Below are 20982 nucleotides of genomic sequence, written 5' to 3'. Positions count from 1 at the left end.
AGGCACTGGAAAGGTGGATTTCTGCTTTCTTCCTATGTATTTCCCAAGAAGGTGCCAACCTTAGTGAAGCACACGTTTCTGTTTTTGTTTTTTTTTTAATTTTGGGAGAGAGAGAGTATGAGCCAGGGAGGGGCAGAGAGAGAAGGAGAGAGAGAATCCCAAGCAGGCTCTACACTGTCAGCACAAGACCATGAGATCATGACCTGAGACAAAATCAAGAGTTAGATACTTAACTGAGCCACTCAAGCGCCCCAGTGAAGCACATGCTTCTGTGGTTGTTGGAGTTAAGAAGACTGCACCGTCATCACTGGCCTGCATCTTGCAGGTAAGCTCTGAGTTCTCAGCCTTTCTCAGACTTTGCCAAACATCTTCCCATCATGTGGAATTGAATAACTGTACTGCTGATGTCCAGTTTGACCCAAAACCAGTTTGTCCTTTGCAGTCCTTAAATACTCTCCTCCCACCATCCCACACTCCACAAGAACAAAAACCGCAACTGTGTGTCACTGTGGTCTTCTAGGCTAACCATTTTAGGGGACTCTTTCTAGAAGTAATAGGAATAGCTACTTCTACTTAACTCAGAATTTAAGTCAAGGTGACAGCCAGCCATCTTACTGAGCCTCTCTTTCCTCATCTGTAGAAGGAAAAACTTGGCACCACTTAAAGCTTTCTTTTTAAAAAAATTTTAAGTTTATTTATTTATTTTTAGAGGGAGAGAGAGAGAGAGAACACCAGTGGGGGAGGAGCAGAGAGAGAGGGAGAGACAGAGAGACAGAGAATCCCAAGCAGGCTCAGCATTGTCAGTACTGAGCCTGATGCGGGGCTCAAACCCATGAGCTATGAGATCATGACCTGAGCTGAAACCAAGAATCGGACACTTAATGGACTGAGCCACCCAGGTGCCCATGCTTTAAGCTTTACACTTCCTTCTGGTGCCAGTTTCTCAGATGCCCTAGAGGCCAAGGCCATGGAGCCTGAATGTGGGGCTCAGAGCCTGTGCTGTCAACAGAACTGCTGAAAGTGAGATGCAGGGACTTAGGCTCAAACCTAGAGCTGGGCCTTTTTTTTTTTTTTTTTTACTTTTTATTTTGCAATAATGATAGATTTACAGGAAGTTGCAAGAAGAGTACAGGGAGGTCCTGTGTATCCTTCACCTGCTTCCCTCCATGCTAACATTTTACATAATTTAACCAGTTTTTACATGCACTAGTGTATACACATGTGAACACATGTGCATGTGCAGTTTTATGTAATTTTATCGCGTGTAACCACCACCCCAATCAAGACACAGATACAAAGGATATTCCTCAGGCTCCCTTTGATAATTATCCCCTTCCTTACCCTTAGCAACCACCAATCTGCTCTCCATCAATATAATTTTGTCATCTGGAGAATGTCATACAAATGGATGCATATGGTGTGTAACCTTTTGAGATTGGTTGTTTTCACTTGGCATAGCATCCTTGAGATCCATCTAGGTTGTGGTGTGTACCAACAGCTAATTCGTGTTTATTGCTGAGCTCTATTCTGCAGTATGGATGCACTATGGTTTGTTAACCATTTACCTACTGAAGGACATTTGGCCAATTTGAGAGTATGACAGATAAAGCTCTTATGATCTGTCACATACAGGTTTATATGGACATAGTTTTCATTTCTCTGGGATATGTACCAGGAACTGAGATGGCTGAGTAATACGGTAAATGTATATTTAGTTTCCTAAGAAACAGCTTCGCTGTTTTCCGTAGTGGCTGTACATTTTACATTCTCTCCAGCAATGTAAGCAGGTCTTGTTAAAGGAAAATTCTTGCTAGAGAAACGTGTTCCCCAGGGAGAAATCAGAGAAGGAGCTTGTAGTCCAATATGGGGTCGATAGCTTCTATACCTGCTCAGCCTTGGAGATTGTGACAAGACTCCCTCTGTGACATGAGAAGAATTTCTCAGAAATGATTCAAATACAGTAAAACCTTGGTTTGCAAGCATAATTCGTTCCAGAAACATGCTTGTTATCCAAAGCACTTGTATATTGATATTTCCCCATAAGAAATAATGGAAACTCAGATGGTTCATCCTACAACACCAAAATATTCATATAAAAATGATTACAATACTGTAATATAATGCAAAAAATACAAAATATAAAGAAAAATAAATTAACCTGCACTTAGCTTTGAAAACCTTCATGGCTGGTGTAAGGGAGACAAGAGAGAGGAAGGTTATTGTGTAGGACAACTTTCACTATCACTAACAGAATCACTACTATCTATTGGCTCAATGGAATCTTTTTCTGCAAGGGGCCATTGTATACACTCGCACAGATGTTGACTACAGTACAGTATGAATAAACTCTTGTCATCTACTGTATTTAATGTAACTGGCAATAAGGCAGCAGAGGAAAGCATCTCTATCTACAGGCAGCCTGACCTAGAATGAAGCAAAGCATTCCTAAGCTTCCTCTTGTATGAAAAAGCAAAGGACTGTCCATAGGTGCTTTGAAGTGACAAAAAATACACTAGTGCCAGTTGTGGGCACCTTCCAACATTCTGAAAAATCACTGATTTCTGTCAAACACCGCAGCCTGAGACTGACCATCAGAGGATGGGAGACAATCACCCACAATCCCATAGCAAGAGGGGGAGTGGGGAAGAAGAGCCATTTTCTCTGTTGTGATCATGTGATGTTTGGCGTCTCATACTACTCGTATTGCAAGACATCACACGCACTTGTTTATCAAGTTAAAATTTGTTAGAAAAATGTGCTTATGTTGCAGAACACTCACAGAACAAGTTACTCGCAATCCACGGTTTTACTGTACTAGGAGCCATGAAGTGCAGGGCTAGCCGTGGTAATTGTTGGTAATAACGTGTAGGTTGGGAAGCTTAGATACTTGTGGCAGGGAGCTTCCTTACTTTGCCACCCGCCTTCCTTCCCGATGCTGCCCTTGGGGCCCCTGAGGCAATTTTGGCCACACTCTGTCCTACAGAGGTCTGCAGGGCAAGTGTTCATTCTTGAGATCTGTTTCCCTAATGCTGTCTGGTATGAGATCAACTTGATATATTTTTTGTCCCCCTTGGGTACTGCTCTCCCCACATGTGGTAATGAATTGTCCATGCTGCCTCCAATCAGTCCCACAAGAGGAAAAAATCAATTTACACTTTTTCAAGGAAGCAATCCTATTGACAGAGCTGACGTGTTGTCTTAGTTTGCCGGGATGCCATAACAAAATCCCACAGCTCAGGTGGCTTAAACAGCAGACATATGTTTCTCACAGCTCTGGAGGCTGGAAGTCCAAGATCTAGGTGCTGGCTGATGTGGTTTGTGGTGAGGGCCCTCTTCTTGGATTACGGATGGCCACCTTCTCAATGTATGCTTGCATGGCAGAGAGGGAGACAGCAAGCTCTCTTTGGTCTCTTCCTCTTATAAGGACACTAGTCCTATCATGGAGCCCCCTTCACATAACCTCATCCAACCTTTCCACAGGCTCCACCTCCTACTACCTTCACATTGTGGTTTAGGGCTTCAACATAAGAATTTTGTGGTGGACGCAAACATTCAGTCTATAATATGTGTAAAGACCCTCCTCTTCACTGTTAGCGGGTTGGTAAAGGGGTCACTCAGTGGCACTGTCTCCAAATGTGACCACCTTGATTGAGAATGAAGAGAAGGGCTCACTCACAGAAAGGCATTTGAAGGAAGAAGACATATTCAAGGAGGATCACTGGCTCCTTCTTCAGAGAATAAGAGGCACAGTATCTCTAGGGCATGGAATCAACCTTTCCTCAAGATGCCATGGAGATTTCCTGAGAAGATGAAGTGGGTACCCAACCAGAGTTTCTTCCAGAGGGTCTTGTAGTGAAATCAAGGAAGTAGGATTCCTCATTCCCCAAACCAGTTCACCATTCCTTCCTGTGTCCCCCACATTGGGAGACAGAGCCAGAATAGGTCTGCTGGATGTCCCAGCTCTGCAATCGAGCTCTCCCTGATGGGAAGGATGGATGGGAAGGATGTTTCTGTGGGAAAACCCACACTTCTCCAGCACTTTGTCACTTGTGTTACACAGACCACCCTAGGAATAAGATCCCATGGCATGAATGATATAGGACTACGATCACTCACAGGTCGATGCTGGAGGAGAAAAGAACCAGCTGCCTTTGGCTTGACCCTTCTGCCAACAAAATTAACTCCTAAGCAAACAAAGGGCTTATCTCTCTGCTTCCCAAATCAACACAATCCTATGACTTCCCTCCTGGTTAAAGGATTAAAAATACATTTGCTAAAAATAAAATAAAATAATTATATTGGAAGATAGCAAACTAACAGGAAAAATAAGATGGGAAACCTCACTTCAGATTAATCAATGAGGATAGAGTACCTGCTGTATACCCACAGCCTTCCTGCCCCCCACCCACCCCACACTCAAGTTAAATGCAGCACGTTGATCACAGTGAAGTTTTTGTTGTTGTTGTTTTTAATGTTTGTTTATTTTTGAAAGAGAGAGAGAGAGAGAAAGAGAGCAGGGGAGAGGCAGAGACAGAGGGAGTCACAGAATCCAAAGCAGGCTCCAGGCTCCAAGCTGTCAGCACAGAGCCCAACGCAGGGCTTGAACTCACAAACTGGTGAGATCATGATCTGAGCCAAAGTCAGGGGCTTAACTCACTGTTTAAGCCCCTGGTGCCCCTGATGGTAGCAAAGTTTTAAGTAGACCCCTGACTCAACACTTCACCTTTCTCTTTCACATCATTGCTGTAACCACTTAGATATTATTCAGCCTTTTCTTGCCTCTGTTCATATGTTTTCAGAACATAACATTTGAAAGATGTTATTGTGGGGAAACATTCCTAGATAAGAACCCTAGAGCAATTCTAAATACCTTTGCCTGGCCTTAAACATGAGAGGTAGGAAAAAAAAAAGTCCTGGGCTGGGAAAACTTTTCTGATACAAGGAGACATAAATCATAGATGCTGCCAACAGTTTATAATTATAAAAAATTGGAAGCCACCAAAAGATTAATCAAAAGGAGAGTGGATACAATTGCAGTCTACACAAATAATTATATACTCTACAGCTGTGAAAATGAATTAACCAAAGCTATGTATGCTAGCTATCTCCTGGAATAAATGTCATGCATAGGTCCCCAAAGAAATTGTTCAAGCAATGCTCTTATTAATTCCAATGATTTTTAGATTAGGTTTTTCTGCTTGGGCAGTCCTATTGTATGCATATAATAACATCTTTGTTTCTTCTTTTCAAATCCTTAAATGTTTTATTTTTCTTGTCTCACTGCCTTCAGTGCAATGTGGAATAGAAATAATGATGGTAGGCATGCTTGCCTCATTTTTAGATTTAAAAGAAATTCTTCCAATGTTTCACCATTAAATGTGATGTTCACTGTAGGTCTGTGTTTTAGGTGTGCTTTAGGATTGTAGTGTAGGTGTAAAATTCAGAGAGCTGATTCTTAAGTTGAAGCTAGTGTTCTTTTTTGTAAAACAAATCCGCTTACCTTAGTCAATTTATATATATTAGGACCTCTGATATATTTGTAATTATTTCTCATTTACATGTGGATTTTCTTAATGCCCTGATCCTTCCATGCCACTTTGTCTCCTTCATTCTGACATTCTTTTGGATTGATTGGAGTGTTTTTTTTTCTTTTACAAGTTTGAAAGTAATATACTATATGGCTAGTTTTTAAATAGTTGCCCTTGAATTTCTAACATGAATATTTCACTTAATAAAGCTTAAAATCAAATATTAGCTTTTTTTCCTTTTTACTTTTACTCTTGGCATTATTTATTTACTTATTTATTTATTTTATTGTGGTAAGAACCACATGATATTAGATTTATCATTTATCATTTAGATTTATTACATTTAATCATTTTCAAGCACACAGTTCAGTAGTGTTAAGTATATTCACATTGTTGTACTACCATAGGACAACAGAACTTTTTCATTTTGCAAAAGTAAACGTGGTCTTTACTCTCTCCCTGATAAATACAAGGATAAGGACATCAGAATGCTTTATGCCGTCACCAGCCCCCTCCTCCATGTGCTATTATTTGTGCTGAATTACGGCTTGTTGTAGGCAGCCTCTAATACCACCCCCAGTGGACCCTGCTCCTAATTCAAGCCCTTGTGTGAAGCTCTCCCCTGAGAGACCCAGTGACTTGCTTCTAAGCAGTAGAGCATCACGAATGTGTTGAGAAGTTGCTTCTGAAATTAGGCTACAAAAAAATCTGCCTCTCTTGCTCTCTCTTACTCTCTTGCTTGGAGCCCTTGCTCCGTGGGAGCACAGCGCCATGTTGTGAGATGCCCACGTGGCAAGCAACTGATGCCTCTGGCCAACAGCCACTGAGGACCTGAATCCAGCTAACAGCCACCTGAGTGAGATTGGAGTGACCTTCTGGGGCCTGACTCTAGCCATACTCATATGAGTTTGGGAACAGATCTTCTCTCAGTCAAGACTTGAGACGGCTGCAGTCCAGACCAACACCTTGATCAGCCTTTTAAGACACCCTGTGTCAGAGACACCCAATGAAACCATGCCTAAACTCCTGCAGAGAAAACCTGAGACAGTAATGTCTGTTGTTCAAAGCTGCTAAGTTTTAGACTAATTTGTGATGCAACAATGGAAAACAAATATATTCCCTTTTCAAACTAGACATTATTATCATCCTTATATTCATCACTTATTTGAATTTGCCAACTCTTTTCTTGCTAGTCCATCTTGCATATCTGAACTTCTTTTTTTTAAAGTATTTTTAGTATTTCTTTTTTTTTAAGTTTATTTATTTATTTTGAGAGAGACAGAGACAGTGTGAGCAGCAGAGGGGCAGAGAGAGAGAGGGAGAGAAAGAATCCCAAGCAGGCTCTGTGCCACCAGCAGAGATCCCAATGTGGGGCTCATACCCACGAACTGAGATGACCTGAGCTGAAACCAAATGTTAGACACTTAACTGACTGAGCCACCTAGGTGCCCCTCCAAACTTACTTCTGAGAGATCATTGTGTTTCTTTCTGAAGTATCCCTTGGAAAGTTCCTTTACTGAGTCTTTTGGGGGAAATTCTAGATTTTGTTTGTTCAAAAAACATCTGTAATTTAATTTCTAGACTTGGGGTTTCCTGGATCATGAAGGTAATGTACATTTGGACCCAGGCCTATAGGCTCTCTGGTCTGTAGCTACTAATTCTAAGGGAACACTTATTATTCCAGAGGCCAGGTAAGTTAGATAAGTTTCCTTGTCTTCCATATTTGCCAAATCATTTTTTTTCTTATCCACTTTTAAAATTGTGGATGTAATTTTTTGAAGGACTGAGCTTCATGGAGGGGTCAATTTCCCATCTTGTACAGCATAAGACTGTGTTGCCAGACTCCCACACTGTTACTGAAGCCTGAGTTCTAGTTCCTGGAGACAAATTTTCTGAGGGCGGATATGGCTTCAGTGTTGGCTTTCCTCTGCTTTTAGGCTTTCTCTTTGTTTTAGTTCCTAAAGACCTCCTCTATTTTCTTGTAAGATCAGTTATGCATTAAAAATCAGGACACTTGATACTTGCTTGTAATCCTGTGCTTTGTTCAACCACTGGCTCAAATAAACCAAGAGCCACTGGCGATTTTTCTTCAGGTCTTTTTTTGTTTGTTTGTTTTTTAATGAATATATTCACATGAGAATTGCTCTTCAGTTTAGCAAAAAACCAAAGCCAAATGTGAGGCAGAAGGCTATTGTTCACTGTGGAAAAATGATATTCCTGCCCACTCTCCACACTGCTTGTATCCCGAACAACTCAGTGTAGGTCAGGCTAGAAATTAGAGTGTCTGGGGAAACTGAGGCTCCTCGTACTTCCCTTTTGGAATAACCTCCACCTCAGATTCGGACCCAAGCCAGTCAACCCCAGTGGAGTGGGGGCAGAAGGATTTAGGCATTTGGGAATTTGCCTAATGGCTGAAGTCGGCTGCACTGAGGAAGCTTTTCTATATGTGGAGAAAAGAACAGAAGAAGCAGGCAGCTTGGCATGAAGCGTTAGGGCTTTAGGGTCCCAAGTGACCTGTCATATTTTCATCAGGTGTCCCCTGTCCTGGTTATTTGTTTACTAACTGTGATTAGATTACTTAACAAGGTTCACATCACAGTGCAAGGCATCTCTATTCTAAACATGTTCTTGCTTTTACTGCTTTATGAAACCATGTCATTTCTAGGTAAGGTCTGCAATCAGAGTACATTTGTGGAGACGTTGGTCTTCTCGATATTATAAATGAGCCCCCATAGGTTTTCTGTACATACAAAGGCTCTTCTTTTATAGCAGCTTGGAAAAGAAAAGATATGGACAAATTGCATTAAGAGAAGGGCTGCATAGGAAGAGGATGTTTTGCACTTTGAGGTTGTTGGTATAAAAGAGAGGTTCTGATCTTGCTGCGTGTGGTATCTTTTTTTTTTAAGTTTATTTATTTATTTTGAGAGAGAGACAGAGGGTTTGAGCAGGGGAGGGGCAGAGACAGAGGGAGAGAGACAGAATCCCAAGCTGTCTCTGCACTGGCAGCCTAGAGCCCAGTGCAGGGCTCAAACCCACGAACTGTGAGACCATGACCTGAACTGAAATCCAGGGTGGGATGCTTAACTGACTGAGCCACCCAGGCACCCCTGTATGTGGTATCTTTGACCTGAAGTTGGATGAGCTCACCCATCATGGTTTTTAGGCTGAAAGAGGAAGCAGAGCTGACCTGGGAGGTCCCGTTGGGTTCAACTGCCATGCAGTTTTGTGGCTGTGGTTAGGACACACTGTCTCTCTGGCTCAAGTTGCTCTGAACAAGGAGGCACTTGGTATTGAAGCCCTGAGGTTCTTTCTGGCCAGAATATTTACAATTCTGTGTGAGGTTCCAGTCTACCCTGAGCCTGTGGAAAGGGGTGGTAGACTTCTGACTCCTCTCTATGTGTCATTCTCTCCATTCTTGTGGAGAAATAGATGGTCATGTGACATCCATGACCATAACAGGTGCCATGAGGCAATATGTCAGAAACTGATGCTTGGCCCCACAGAGCAGTAGAGCAGCACCAGGAACCTTACCCTATGCATCTTTCTCCTCAATTTGTTGCTATCCTACCACTGTGAACTACAATGGCTACATTGGCCACAGAGCTATAAACAGATGGCAAGGAAGTGCTAGTGTGGCCTGTCATTCTCATCCCTGACTGAGAGGCGTTAGGGTGGGAGGACACCACTGGGAACTTCCTCCCTGCTGGTTGGGGAACCACAATCAGCAATTCCAGACAGTAGCTGGAAAGAGGCAGCAAAGACAGTGACTATCGTTTTGAGCTCTTGAAGACCTCATCTCTCATGACTCTATCTTTGAGAATGACTTAACAAGCATGTCTGGGGGCTGCAGCCCTAACAATAGCAGGAAGGAAGTCGGGTCACATCCCAAGCACTAGATGCGCACGTAGCCTCATTCTTAGTTATTTGGAGGTTCAGAGTGTTTCTACCCCTATGGACAGACCACAGAGAACAAAACACTTTTCTCTCCCTTTGGAAGCAGCTAAGAGTAAGGACCAAGAGTTATGACTGAGCCAGAAAAAAAATGGGACAGTAGGATTGATGAACTTGAGTGGTCTCATATAAAATTTGGATAGAGAGCCAGACAACAACAGCAATCAAATTGGCACCAGCATTCACACAGAAGATAGAAGTAGAAAGACAATTCAGTGTATGTTCTGAGATGATGTGTCAGCTAACTGCTGTGCAGATTAGTCTTACCTGTACAGACAGAATCCATCATTTCTTCTATACAACCCTTCTAATTGTACATTTGACATTACCACGAAGTTTCCTGCAATGCTGACAGCCCAGGTTAATGTATAATAATGCTAGGACAGTAACAGCACAATGACCCTGCGAAACACGTACCATTTGAGGAAAAAGCACTAGGATACAGGGAACTTTGTGCAAAGAAAGGCCTTAGGGTCTTCAGGACACAATAGGTCAAGTTCAAGTAAAGAGAGCTTGCTGACCAGCCATCAAACCCAGAATCAATTGACTGGTAACTCAGAACCTGTGTCCTTGGCTAGTCTGAGGTCATAGTCTTTATCTTTGGTCTGGGACATCCCAGACACCTAGGAAGATACTGAACTAAGTATGGCTATAACCCCAGGAAGGTGTAAGAATACAGGTACGAATAAATATCAGTGTAACCATATTAGAGATATAAATGTAAACCCATGTTACCAATATTTGAAAAATACTGTAGTTTAAGAAAAAAGGGTAGTAAGTGGAAACATCATTGTCATAATTTGTATCTGCTTTGCCTGTTTTTAAAGATTTTAAAGCATTTAAGGAAATCTGTTGTATTAGGTTAAATGTTCAAGATAATTCTATTAATAAATGGGTGACCAATGTATGTATGTCTGCAATAAAATTAGTGTTTAACTTACAAAATTCTGACTTAATTGTCCAAGTAGTATTTAATTGCTTAAGGGATTTTATTATATGGTGTAGGAAGATTGAATTGAGCATGAAAACATACGGAGGACCCTTGAATAGGAAAGATCCCAGCTATGGGAAAAGATTCTAATAGCTAACAGGCAGAGGGAACCCTGATCATTCTGTTGTGGATTTCTCCAGAGCAGGAGCTGGCACAGTTCCCACCTGGCCATAAGGGGATACACCAGGCTTCAAATAGCAGTGCCCATTGGCAGCTCTGCTTCGACTGTTAATTGTGCTTGGAAGCAGCATTTTCTAGGCTGAGGATATTTTCTTCCTCCTCCTAGCCATTGGGTTGGTCACCACTCACTTCTGTCCTGAAGGCGGAGAGGCATGGAGGGAACTGGTACAGAATTTCAAGAAGGGACACACAATGACGCCTTCTTGGATCCCACAAGGAGGCTGGCAGATGTGACTTGCACACTGCCTGCTGTGCATGAATCATCCCTTGACTGCACCCAGATGGATGGTTAAATAATTGTTTCTGGTGGACCCCAGAGAACCCCTTCCAATGCTTGGTTGGCTCCTCTAGGGTCCCAGAACAGAGCTACTGTACAGGGGCCTGGTATATCACTTTACAAGGTATCCCAGAAAGATACCAAACACCAACTCACATGACACAGAGTTCCTGGGTGGATCATCTTTCCCTTTCCATTAAAATACCAGCCCCGTTGTTTGGGTTTTAGAAGGGAGCATCTGCCCCCGCATACGTGTGACCAACATTGCTCCTGCATTGCGCCTTCCAGCTTGTTCTTATCAGCATTGCAGAGGACTCTGCCGGGCTCGGTACTCCTTCATCATTGGGAGCCTGGTGCCTGTCAGCCTCTGCCAGGTTCTCCAGCTGCATAATTTGGGGCTGGAAAGGGGCTCTTTCACCTTCACCTTCTTTGGCCTGGAGCAAGCAAGCTGCTTTGGTCCCCTGTTCTCCCTCTTCCTGTAGTCCTGAGTTTGAAGCCTTGCCTGGGACCTCCCACTGGGGGCGGCTTGGGGGAATATATGGTTTATGTTGTTGTTTGCACAAAAATAGCCACAGAGCTCAACAACATCCTTCCCCCCATCTCTGCCCCTTCAAAGATTCTCCTCCAAAACATGAACAAGGCTGCTTATCACGATTTTGCTTGAGAATGGGAAGAGCAGTGAACAGCACCCTAGAAGACATTTCCTGCCTGTGCAGAAGAGCCTCTTAGACTCACAGGCTCTTGGCCTTTTCCCCTCTTTAAGCCCTCATTTACTAATGGACTCAGGATCTCTTTTGAAAAGTGCTTGGGATAATTAACGCTGCCTGGGAAGTCTGGCTCTAACAACCTCACAGAAACGGGGAGGAGCTCAGTGGCTTGGTAGCCGGAACCCACCTACACAGTTTGCTCTGGTCCAGCTCCTGTTCACAGTCAACTTTTTCTTGTTCCCATTTTTAATAATATATATTAATATATATAACATAATATATAACATATATATTTTATTTTAACTTAATATGCATATTCTAGTACATATATTTATTTACATAATATATATTATATATATTTATAAATTTATATATTCATTTTAATTTATGATATATTATATATTATTTATATATATTACTTTAATATATATAATATATTACAAATATATACATTTTAAAAATAATTGCATATTTAAAAAACTTTTTTTAAGTTTATTTATTTTTCACAGAGAGTGTCAGCATGAGCTGGGGAGGGGTAGAGAGAGAGAGGGAGACACAGAATTTGAAGCAGGCTCCAGGCTCCAAGCTGTCAGCACAGAGCCTGACACATGGCTCAAACTCACAAACTGCAAGATCATGACCTGGGCTGAAGTCAGACGCTTAACCGACTGAGCCACCCAGGCACCCCAAATAATTGTATATTTTAAAATCAGCTTTCTGCCTTTAAGTTTGAGCAGTAAGGCCTCGCTATGCTCCCAGAAGCTAGCTGTTTAATCTTGCATGCCCACTTATCCCTTTAAAATGGCATCATTGTCTCCCCGGCTGTTTGTCTACTTTTCTCTAATTGTACAATATTTATATCCCTATTAATCTAGGAACATAAACTAAGGGAGAAATGGCTTTCTGTGTGCAATATTTTAAAGTACTGTTAAGTGACTATGAGCCTGTGATATTTTCCATTATTATTATTCTTTTAATTGTGTTCCTTCTTTTGTGTTGTTTTATGCTTCATTTATTTCAGAATTATTAGGCTTTGAGGAAAGCAGATTTTTCCCCCCACTCCCTTTCCTTCCAGGGCAGTTTTAAAATAATTTTTCTACAAACACTTTATCAACATGCCCTCCTCTGCAGCCAGGTCATTTGGAGTTTACCCTTTATCTTGGAGAAGATGTCGCCAGCATTGCTTCGCATTTTTAAAATCTGATTAATTGTCCTCTTTGACTATCTTGATGGATTATTCAGATGCACGTGACCTGATTTTGACTTTGAAATTAAAGATTTTTTTGGAGGTCAGATAAAGTGCCTGCCCTACTGTAAACTCCAGCAGCATGCAAAACCTATTTAGGCAGAAATGGACAAAGCTGATTGCCTTCAAGGAGAGAAGAGTATGTGTTGATTAAGTGTGAAGCATGGTGACCAGTCACCCTAGAACCTCCCAGGTGACTGGCCCAGATCCCCTAAGGGCCACCCACACCCTCAACTTACTGCTGGAGATGGGGCTCCCCCTGCCCTGCTCTCCCCACTCACCAACTTCTCCACACTGAAAACGGCTGTCAGGTGCAGAGGAAATAGGGTTTCCCTATAAAATAAGCAAGCCAACTGCAAAGGAGGGCTATGATCAAAACATTTGCTATTCTTACTGACAAGAGAATGGCCTTCCATTTGCTTGTCTTAAAAATTTGGTAGATGTCATTTCCAAACACCTTGCAACAAAAGAGAACTTGATACACGTGGCTGAAAAATGTAGATGTGAGTGTTCCTTCTCTTCTATGACTCTTACGGGTCTCTGATGGATACTTGGGAAGAGCCAAACTAGTCCAGCTCCGAATGCATGCAGAGAGGGGGAGGCTGGTGTAGGTAGAAATGGAACAATCCTTGAATCAGAAGACAAGTCTTTCTCCTCTTCCTCTTCCTCCTTCCTTTCTCGTTCACTTCCTCCTCCCTTCCTCCTCATACTCTTCCTCCTTCTTTTGCTAGTGTAAGGTTTTAACCTCCTCACCCAAAGACTTGGTCTTTGAGCTGTCTCTTCTCCCTGTCCCTATCCTACATCTTTGGGATCAGATGGCATAGGTTGTGCCATATTGGAATTCCATGATAACGCTTTGAATCACTGGGCATGGAGTCAGACACTTAGGGTTGTATCATGACTCAGTATGTTACTAGATAAGATAGTTAATATGTAGGTGCTTCAATTTCTCTACCTGGAAAATGGAGACAAACATATACCTCATAGGACTCTTCATAAGGATTGAATGAGACCTTATAAATGGAGTGACTTTATAGATTATAAAACACTATGGAAAATCAGATTATTATGGAAATGATGATTTTCTCAAAGGTATCATGACTTCCTGCATTCATGGTGGTTTTGTGTCAAGATTACTTGGCCACATAGACTCTCTATGGCTAAAATTATCCAGAAGATGCAGAACTTGAGGCTCTGAACTGGTGAAGAGTTTGAAAGATTCTTTCCTAACCTTGACCAGGGAACAGGAACGTTTTTCTATAAAGAGCCAAACAGTTAATATTTCAGGATCTGTGCCCATACAGTCACTATCACACTACTTATGGGAGAAGCCATAGACAAGGCGTAAACACATGAGCATGACTGTGTTCTAATAAAACTTTATGGAGACAGAAATTTGAATTTCATATAATTTTCACATGTCACAAATATTATTATTCTTTTGAATCTTCTAGCCATCTGAAAATGTAAAAACAATTCTTCATTCACAGGCCATATAAAACCAGGCAGCATGTAGGGGTGCCTGGGTGGCTTCAGTGGGTTGAGCATCCCGCTTCAGCTCAGGTCATGATCTTACAGTTTGTGAGTGTGAGCCCCACGTCAGGCTCTGTGCTGACAGCTCAGAGCCTGGAGCCTGCTTCGCATTCTGTGTGCGTCTCTCTCTCTCTGCTCCTTCCCTGCTCACACGCTGTCTCTCTCTCTCAAAAATAAATAAAGATTAAAAAAATTAAAAAAACAAAAACAAAAAACCAGGCAGCATGTAGGATTTAGTGTGTAGACTTCACTTGCCAACTGCTGCCCTAGACTCATCCCAGGAGCCACTTGCATGGCCAGGTTGACTGTGAGTATCAAACATATCAAAAGGGAGACATGAAGTCATTTAGGCAATGTATCATAGGTCTCTTACTTTTTATGACCCTCTTCTCTGCCTGTTTGATGTCAAAGCATCTTACAGCATGTTAAAGTCTGTTAAAGGACAACCCCGAGGTTCACACTCAAGGCCCTTGCCAAAAGATACAACCTAGACCTCTGCTTGCCAACCCTTATCAAAAAACCCAAAATAGCAGCAACAACAATGGCAACACTATTTATGGGTGGCTGCCTGGAGCACATGTGGCTCATCCATTCCTCTAGGCAGTCTAACTTTCCCTTGAGCAATTCAGACCTGCAAGTGCTTACATTCATGGAAGTTTCTACTGCAGCCCTTTGCAAAATTAACCCTGATTTGCATTTTTGTGATGAGCCCTTGTTTCCCACTGAGGGGCACCATGAGAAACAGCGGATGGGAGTCACATCTGCCTAGGGAGAGATTCCTCTCAGAGCTCATCCCAGTACCAGGAAAACGTAGACAGCTCCTTAAAAACTGGTTTTATTTTGCAAACAATGTAATCTCATTTGATTTGGCTTCAAGGAAGCTCATAGTCAAATATACCTCTACTGACTGTAAAATATCTTACAAGCCATCAGCAGCAAAGATTTATTGAAGCACATAGTATGTACTAAGCACTTTGTATGCGGTGCTTTTTACTTAATCCTCACATAGCCTTTGAGAGGTAGGTAAAATTATTATCCCTATTGTCATGGGCTGAATGATGGCTCCCAAAGATACCCATTTCCTAATCCCCAGAACATGCAAATGCTGCCTGATGTGGCAAAAGGGAATTTGCAGGTGTGATTAAATCTCCTTGAGACAGGAAGATAATGCTAATCCCAGTGTCCTAAAAAGGAGGCAGAGGGAAATCTTGCATAGATGAAAGCAATGTGACAACAAGATGTTGCAGCAAGATGCGACACTGTTGGCTTTGAAGATGGAGGAAGGGGCTATGATCCAAGGAATGCAGCTGTAGACGCTGGAAAAGACAAAGAAAGAGATCTCCCCTGGAGTTTCCAAAGGAGCGTGGCCCTTGACTAAGTGAAGTTGGCTTTGGACTTCTAACCTCTGGAACACTAAAAGAATATATGTATGTCATTTTGGGCCAGAAAGTGGTAACCATTAGTGCATCCATAGGAAACTCATACACCACTTTGCAATCAAGGACAGGAGGCAGAGAGTATTGCCCAAGGGGTGGAATGAGGTTTCCTGACCCCAGACCCCCATATTTTATCTTGGACATTGCCTCATCTGTTGTATGTGTCCTGACCTCTCCTGGATTTATTATTCCCCTCCTGCCCTCCTCCTGATTCTCCCACTACCTCCATCCTCCAATCCTGTGGACTTTTGTAATCCACCTGATGCCATAGTGTGATAGAAGCAGCATATAAATAAATACATCAGTGGACATTTGTGGCATGTGAATGGAGTGAAGTCCCTGGGCTTTTGCTAGCTGTGGAGACTGTCTTATGATTTAACAAAAGAAAGGTCCCCAGCTGCTTCTCTTCCTCCTTCTGCTTTTGTAAAGACTGCCACTCTTTTCTTTACTATAGCATGAACAGTTGGACAGAGCAGGACTTCTGCTTTTTCAGAAAATCGTGCTCACTTCCTAATCAGTATTCAGAGCCCAGTAACTGCTTGTGAGCTTCTTTCTTTCTCCCAAAGGATTTTTGTCTTATTTAGAACAGTGTCCAGCCTAAAAGCTCTCCCTCCCACTAAAATTATAAAACAAAACAAGAAGGAAAATAATGAAGCACTAAACTCAGAAAACAGTAGATCCTTTATTTTTGTAGGATGACATCCCCACATCTGTGTGAATGTAGGGATTCTAGAAGCCCTGATATGCACTGAGGATGTCTGGATACCAGGGTTGGATACAGGGTCACAACACGTGGCCTTTGCTCTATGTTAACAATGTGAACATCTTGGGGGTGAGAGAGCTGCCCTGTTATGAATCCAGCAGCTAAAGGGAGGAATATTTCCATCTGGGAGGGGTATGTGACCATTCAGTGCCTGATATCTCAATGGCTCTCAAGAGATGAGGCAGGGCCCACCTTTGGAGAAGCCCCCAGGGCACTGCTTTCTTTTGTGCTGATCCTAAAGTATACCAAGAATCTTTCTGAAGTTGAGGCTGTTGATATGATACTAGTTTAGACTTTCATCATTTCTTTCTTGGGTTATTGATTCTATAGCCTACACATCCTGGCTGTGGCCTCAAACAGCTTTCAATCTAATATCCATGCTCCAACCCATTCCCCGAGGAAATCTTTCCAAAATGCAATCTCCTCATTGCCGAAGGGATGCAGCTCCACCATGTCTCTTGTATTAGGGTTCTCCTGTTTCTCTGGAGAAATATCTATATCTATCTATATCATCTATATCATCTATATCATCTATATCATCTATATCTATATCTATACCTATATCTATATCTATATCTATCTATCATCTATATCTATATCTATAAAATAGAAAAAGAATTATCATAAGGTGTTGACTCACATGATTATGGAGGCTGAGAAGCCCCATGATCTGCCATTTGCAAACAAGAGACCCAGGAAGGCTGGTGGTGTCTGAAGTCCTGAGAGAGAGGCAGAAAGCCAGAAGAGCTACATGCAGGAGGTCCAAGTCCCAGCTTACAGTCAGGCTGAGAGAGTGAGTCCTTCCTTCCTCCACCTTTTGTTTCTGTTCAGGCCTTCAACAGACTGGACAGTGCCCACTCACGCTGGGGAGGGTGATCTGCTTTTCTCAGGCCACTGATTCTGGTGCTAATCTCCCCTAGACACACTCTCACAGTCATACCCTGAAAGTGTTTAATCAGTTCCCTGGGTGTCCTATGGCCCAGGCAAGGTGACACATGAAATTCACCATCACTCTTGGGCTCTGCCTACATTCCCTACCTCATTTCTCATCCTGTCTTGTGTTCCAGTCCTTCTGCAGTCCCCTGAACTCTGCCTGCTGGCATCTCCCTGCTGTCACACACGTGCCAGAGTTATCCTTCCTACCCCTTACCTCTACCCCACCTGCCTTCAGATAGCAGGAGATTAAAGCATACCAGAGTCAGCCAGGCCTGGGATCAACTCATTTTAATTCCACAGATATTGACTTCATGCCTTCTCTGTGCCCCCAAGATGTAATTCTGCCACTATTACCTGTGTGTCCTTGGAAGAGTCACCTGGCATTTCTAACTCTTGCTTACACATCTGTAAAATATTAATGCGTAGGAAGAACTTAGCATGGTGCCTGGCACATGTAAACCTTCCAAGGACATAAGGTGTTATAATTGCCATTTTTATCATTCTTTGAGGCTGAGGTCAAGCTTGATGACCCTTTCCCTGGTAGGTTAAGATCCCCAACCTCACCCTCTCCAACTACCATGACCCCCGGTGCATGACGCACGCCTCTATTCTGGCGCTTCCCATAGAGCATTTCCCCTATTGTTTAGTTGTCTGATCTTCCCACTACCCTTTGATGAGAACTGTGTCTCTTTCATTCTTTTTCCCTGAGTGACCAGAGCAAGACTTGTGCCGACATTTGTTGACTCCATTGAGTAGCTACCCAGAGGGAGGAGTTATCCCCAGAGGCGGGTGATATGCTTTTTTTTCTTTTCCTGGTGCATCCACTTCTCTTTCTTTTCTTGGCAATGACTTGAAAGGCTGTGCCAGGCTTGGCTGCAGGCTGCAGGCTGGTCTGGGGGAGGAATCAGCCATGGCAACCTTTTATGGGAGGATGAATTAGAAAAACAAATTCCGAGCAGCCCATTCATCTCAAGGCTCTCCTCTTATCCTGCACCTACAATGCATACATGCCAGCAGAAAGCATCTCATTCCCATGGGAAGAGCAAGAGTAATGAGATCAAGTCCTATAGCATTGAGCTATTCATTGTCTTTTACATTAGAAAAAAAAGTGTTTTTGTGTGTTTCAATGTTCAATGTTCCTTCTTTTTAAAAGAGTGAAGTCAAGTTGGACAAATGGTTCTGGAGGCCAGCCTGACCATCCCAGCCTCTCCAAGGAAACTCCTGAGGTGGCAATTGTAGGATCAGCTATCTGCTCAAATGCAACATCTCCATTACTCCCCAGCTTATCATGGGGCCAATTTAAATACTTAAAGGGCATCTTTTTTCTAACTCCTCCAATCAGAACTGCCTTTTTCTTCCTGTCTACCTCCAAAGTGTCATATTTCATACTGGCATACTTTTCCATGAACCTGTCCCTCTAATGTTCATTCAAGGTGTGATCCTGAGGCTGAGTTCATTTTTCCCACTCAGGCTCCCTTTGTGGACTGAATTGTTCCCTGCTCCCCACCTGCCAATTCATATGTTGAAATCCTAACCCTTGTTACCTTAGAATGCGATTTTATTTGAAGATGGGGTCTTTAAAGAGGTGATTAAGGTTAAATGAAGTCCTGTGGGTGGGCCCCAATCCACTAGGATTGGTGTCTTTATAAGACAAGAAGGCACAGAGGAAAGACCACGTGAGGACATTGGGAGAAGATGACCATCTGCCAGCCAAGGAGAGAAGCCTCAGGAGAAACTGACCATGTTGACACCTTGACCTGGGACTTCCAGCCAAAGAGCTGTGAGAAAATAAATATCTGTTGTTTAAGACCCAGTCTGTGGCACTCTGCTCCAAAGTGTTGGTTCTGACTCTGACTGCAGCAGCTCCCTGCATTCTATTGATTAGATTGTGTTTTTTGTTAGCAAAGACATATGTCCCATTGGGGTAATAACCATGGCTCATTCTCATTGGTTATGTCTGGCTCTGGACAAAACCCTGGCATTGAGAGATCAGGTAAGTGTTGAATTCATGAGCAACACTGCTCTGGAGTGTCATACAAAGGGCAGGAATCTACTCTTTGGGCATATGTGATCTTTTCACTCAATTTGCAAACTAAATAAACTGGAAAGATAGCCCAGGTATACAGTTTGGGGTGGTGGTGACTATTGGAAGCATTTTTTATTTTTTTATATTAAAAAAATCTTTAATGTGTATTTATTTTTGAGAGATTTATTTTGAGAGAGAGAGAGAGAGAGAGAGAGAGAGAGAGAGAAAGGGAGCACAAGTTGGGGAGGGGCAGAGAGAGAGACACACACACAGAATCCGAAGCAGGCTCCAGGCTCTGAGCTAACAGCACAAAGCACAATGTGGGTCTTGAACCCACTAACTGTGAGATTATGACCTGAACCAAATGGCACACTTAACCAACTGAGCCACCCAGGTGCCCTGAAAACATCTTTTCTTAATTTTGAGCTGATGGGGTGTCAGGATTTGGTAGACTCCTTAGTCATTTTCATTGTTTTCTGGCTCTGCAGTATTAATGAACTGCTCCATTTAGACTCAAGGCCTTTTTCATGTCCTTTTCGTGGCTCTCTTTGGGCTGTTTCCTACTCACACCTCCAACCCCTCCTTCCCCCAAGGGCTCTCGAATCACCTTGCAGACCCACTACAAGTGGAGAAAGTGTTTAGCCCCTGGGCCCCTCATCCTTTCCCCACCCCAACTAAGCACTTCAGTGGCCCCCTCCATGGGCCTTCATTTTCCCATAAACACAAAAAATGATGTTTTGAAAGACCTTACCACAACTCTGGTAGAACACTTCCAAGTTTCCATCCCGGCAGACCGTGTGTGGGGGCCAGGCTTTGCCGTTGCTGCTGGGAGATATCAGAGTCCAGATAAGGAGGAGGACCACCGTGACACCCTCCATGAGAGACCTTGCGTGTGACCCACAGAAAACTAGCAGTCCCAATGCAAAGGGCCTTCCGGGTCCTCTCTGTCCTCTCACTACAGGGGTGAATGTTCAGTTTCACTTCTCATATTTTATTCTCCCAAGGAACCGCTGTGCGATGCATTTGAATACTGTTCCCCCAGGACCTTTGACACTTGAATGAGCACGGTGAGGATAGCTTGTGTCTAAGGTAGGCTGGATGTTCATGTTGCACTTTCATGGGGAGGAGCCAGCAAGTGACGCATGACCTTATGCCATGGTCCCCCTCCAAACAGCCCCCTTAGAGTCCAGCACCCCCAGGTGGAGTGGTGAACTCAGGAAAGCAACACCACAGTACCCCCATGTCTCCATAGGCTCCTATGTGGGCTGTGGACCAGGGACCTGGCGGGGTGCCAGCAGGCAGTATTTGGCATTTGGAGGGCTACAGAATAACATTTGGAATCTGGAATGAGGTTTTTGCCCTGTTGGCATTTTCTCCCGTTTGGCTCCAGCCCACTCTCAGGGTTAGG

At 43.0% G+C, this 20982-nt stretch overlaps 1 protein-coding gene across 2 annotated transcripts in view; it reads right to left on the bottom strand.

Moving 5' to 3' along the window:
• LY86 (lymphocyte antigen 86) overlaps positions 1 to 20509 on the bottom strand; it is a 60662-nt gene extending 40153 nt beyond the window's left edge. For both annotated transcript variants that reach the window (XM_047102307.1, XM_047102308.1), the window contains exon 1: positions 20326 to 20509. In XM_047102307.1, the coding sequence (XP_046958263.1) occupies positions 20326 to 20452 (127 nt within the window). In that variant the 5' untranslated portion in view covers positions 20453 to 20509. The remainder of the gene's footprint in view (positions 1 to 20325) is intronic.
• Positions 20510 to 20982: the final 473 nt, after the last annotated feature.

This window comes from Lynx rufus, unplaced genomic scaffold (assembly GCF_022079265.1).
Source record: "Lynx rufus isolate CCGP_SWC_20201006 ecotype Redwood Valley unplaced genomic scaffold, mLynRuf1.p SCAF_6, whole genome shotgun sequence".
NCBI classification, from domain to species: Eukaryota; Metazoa; Chordata; class Mammalia; order Carnivora; family Felidae; genus Lynx; species Lynx rufus.
Note: the sequence above shows the minus strand (reverse complement) of the source record. Positions and strands in the feature narration are given on the sequence as shown.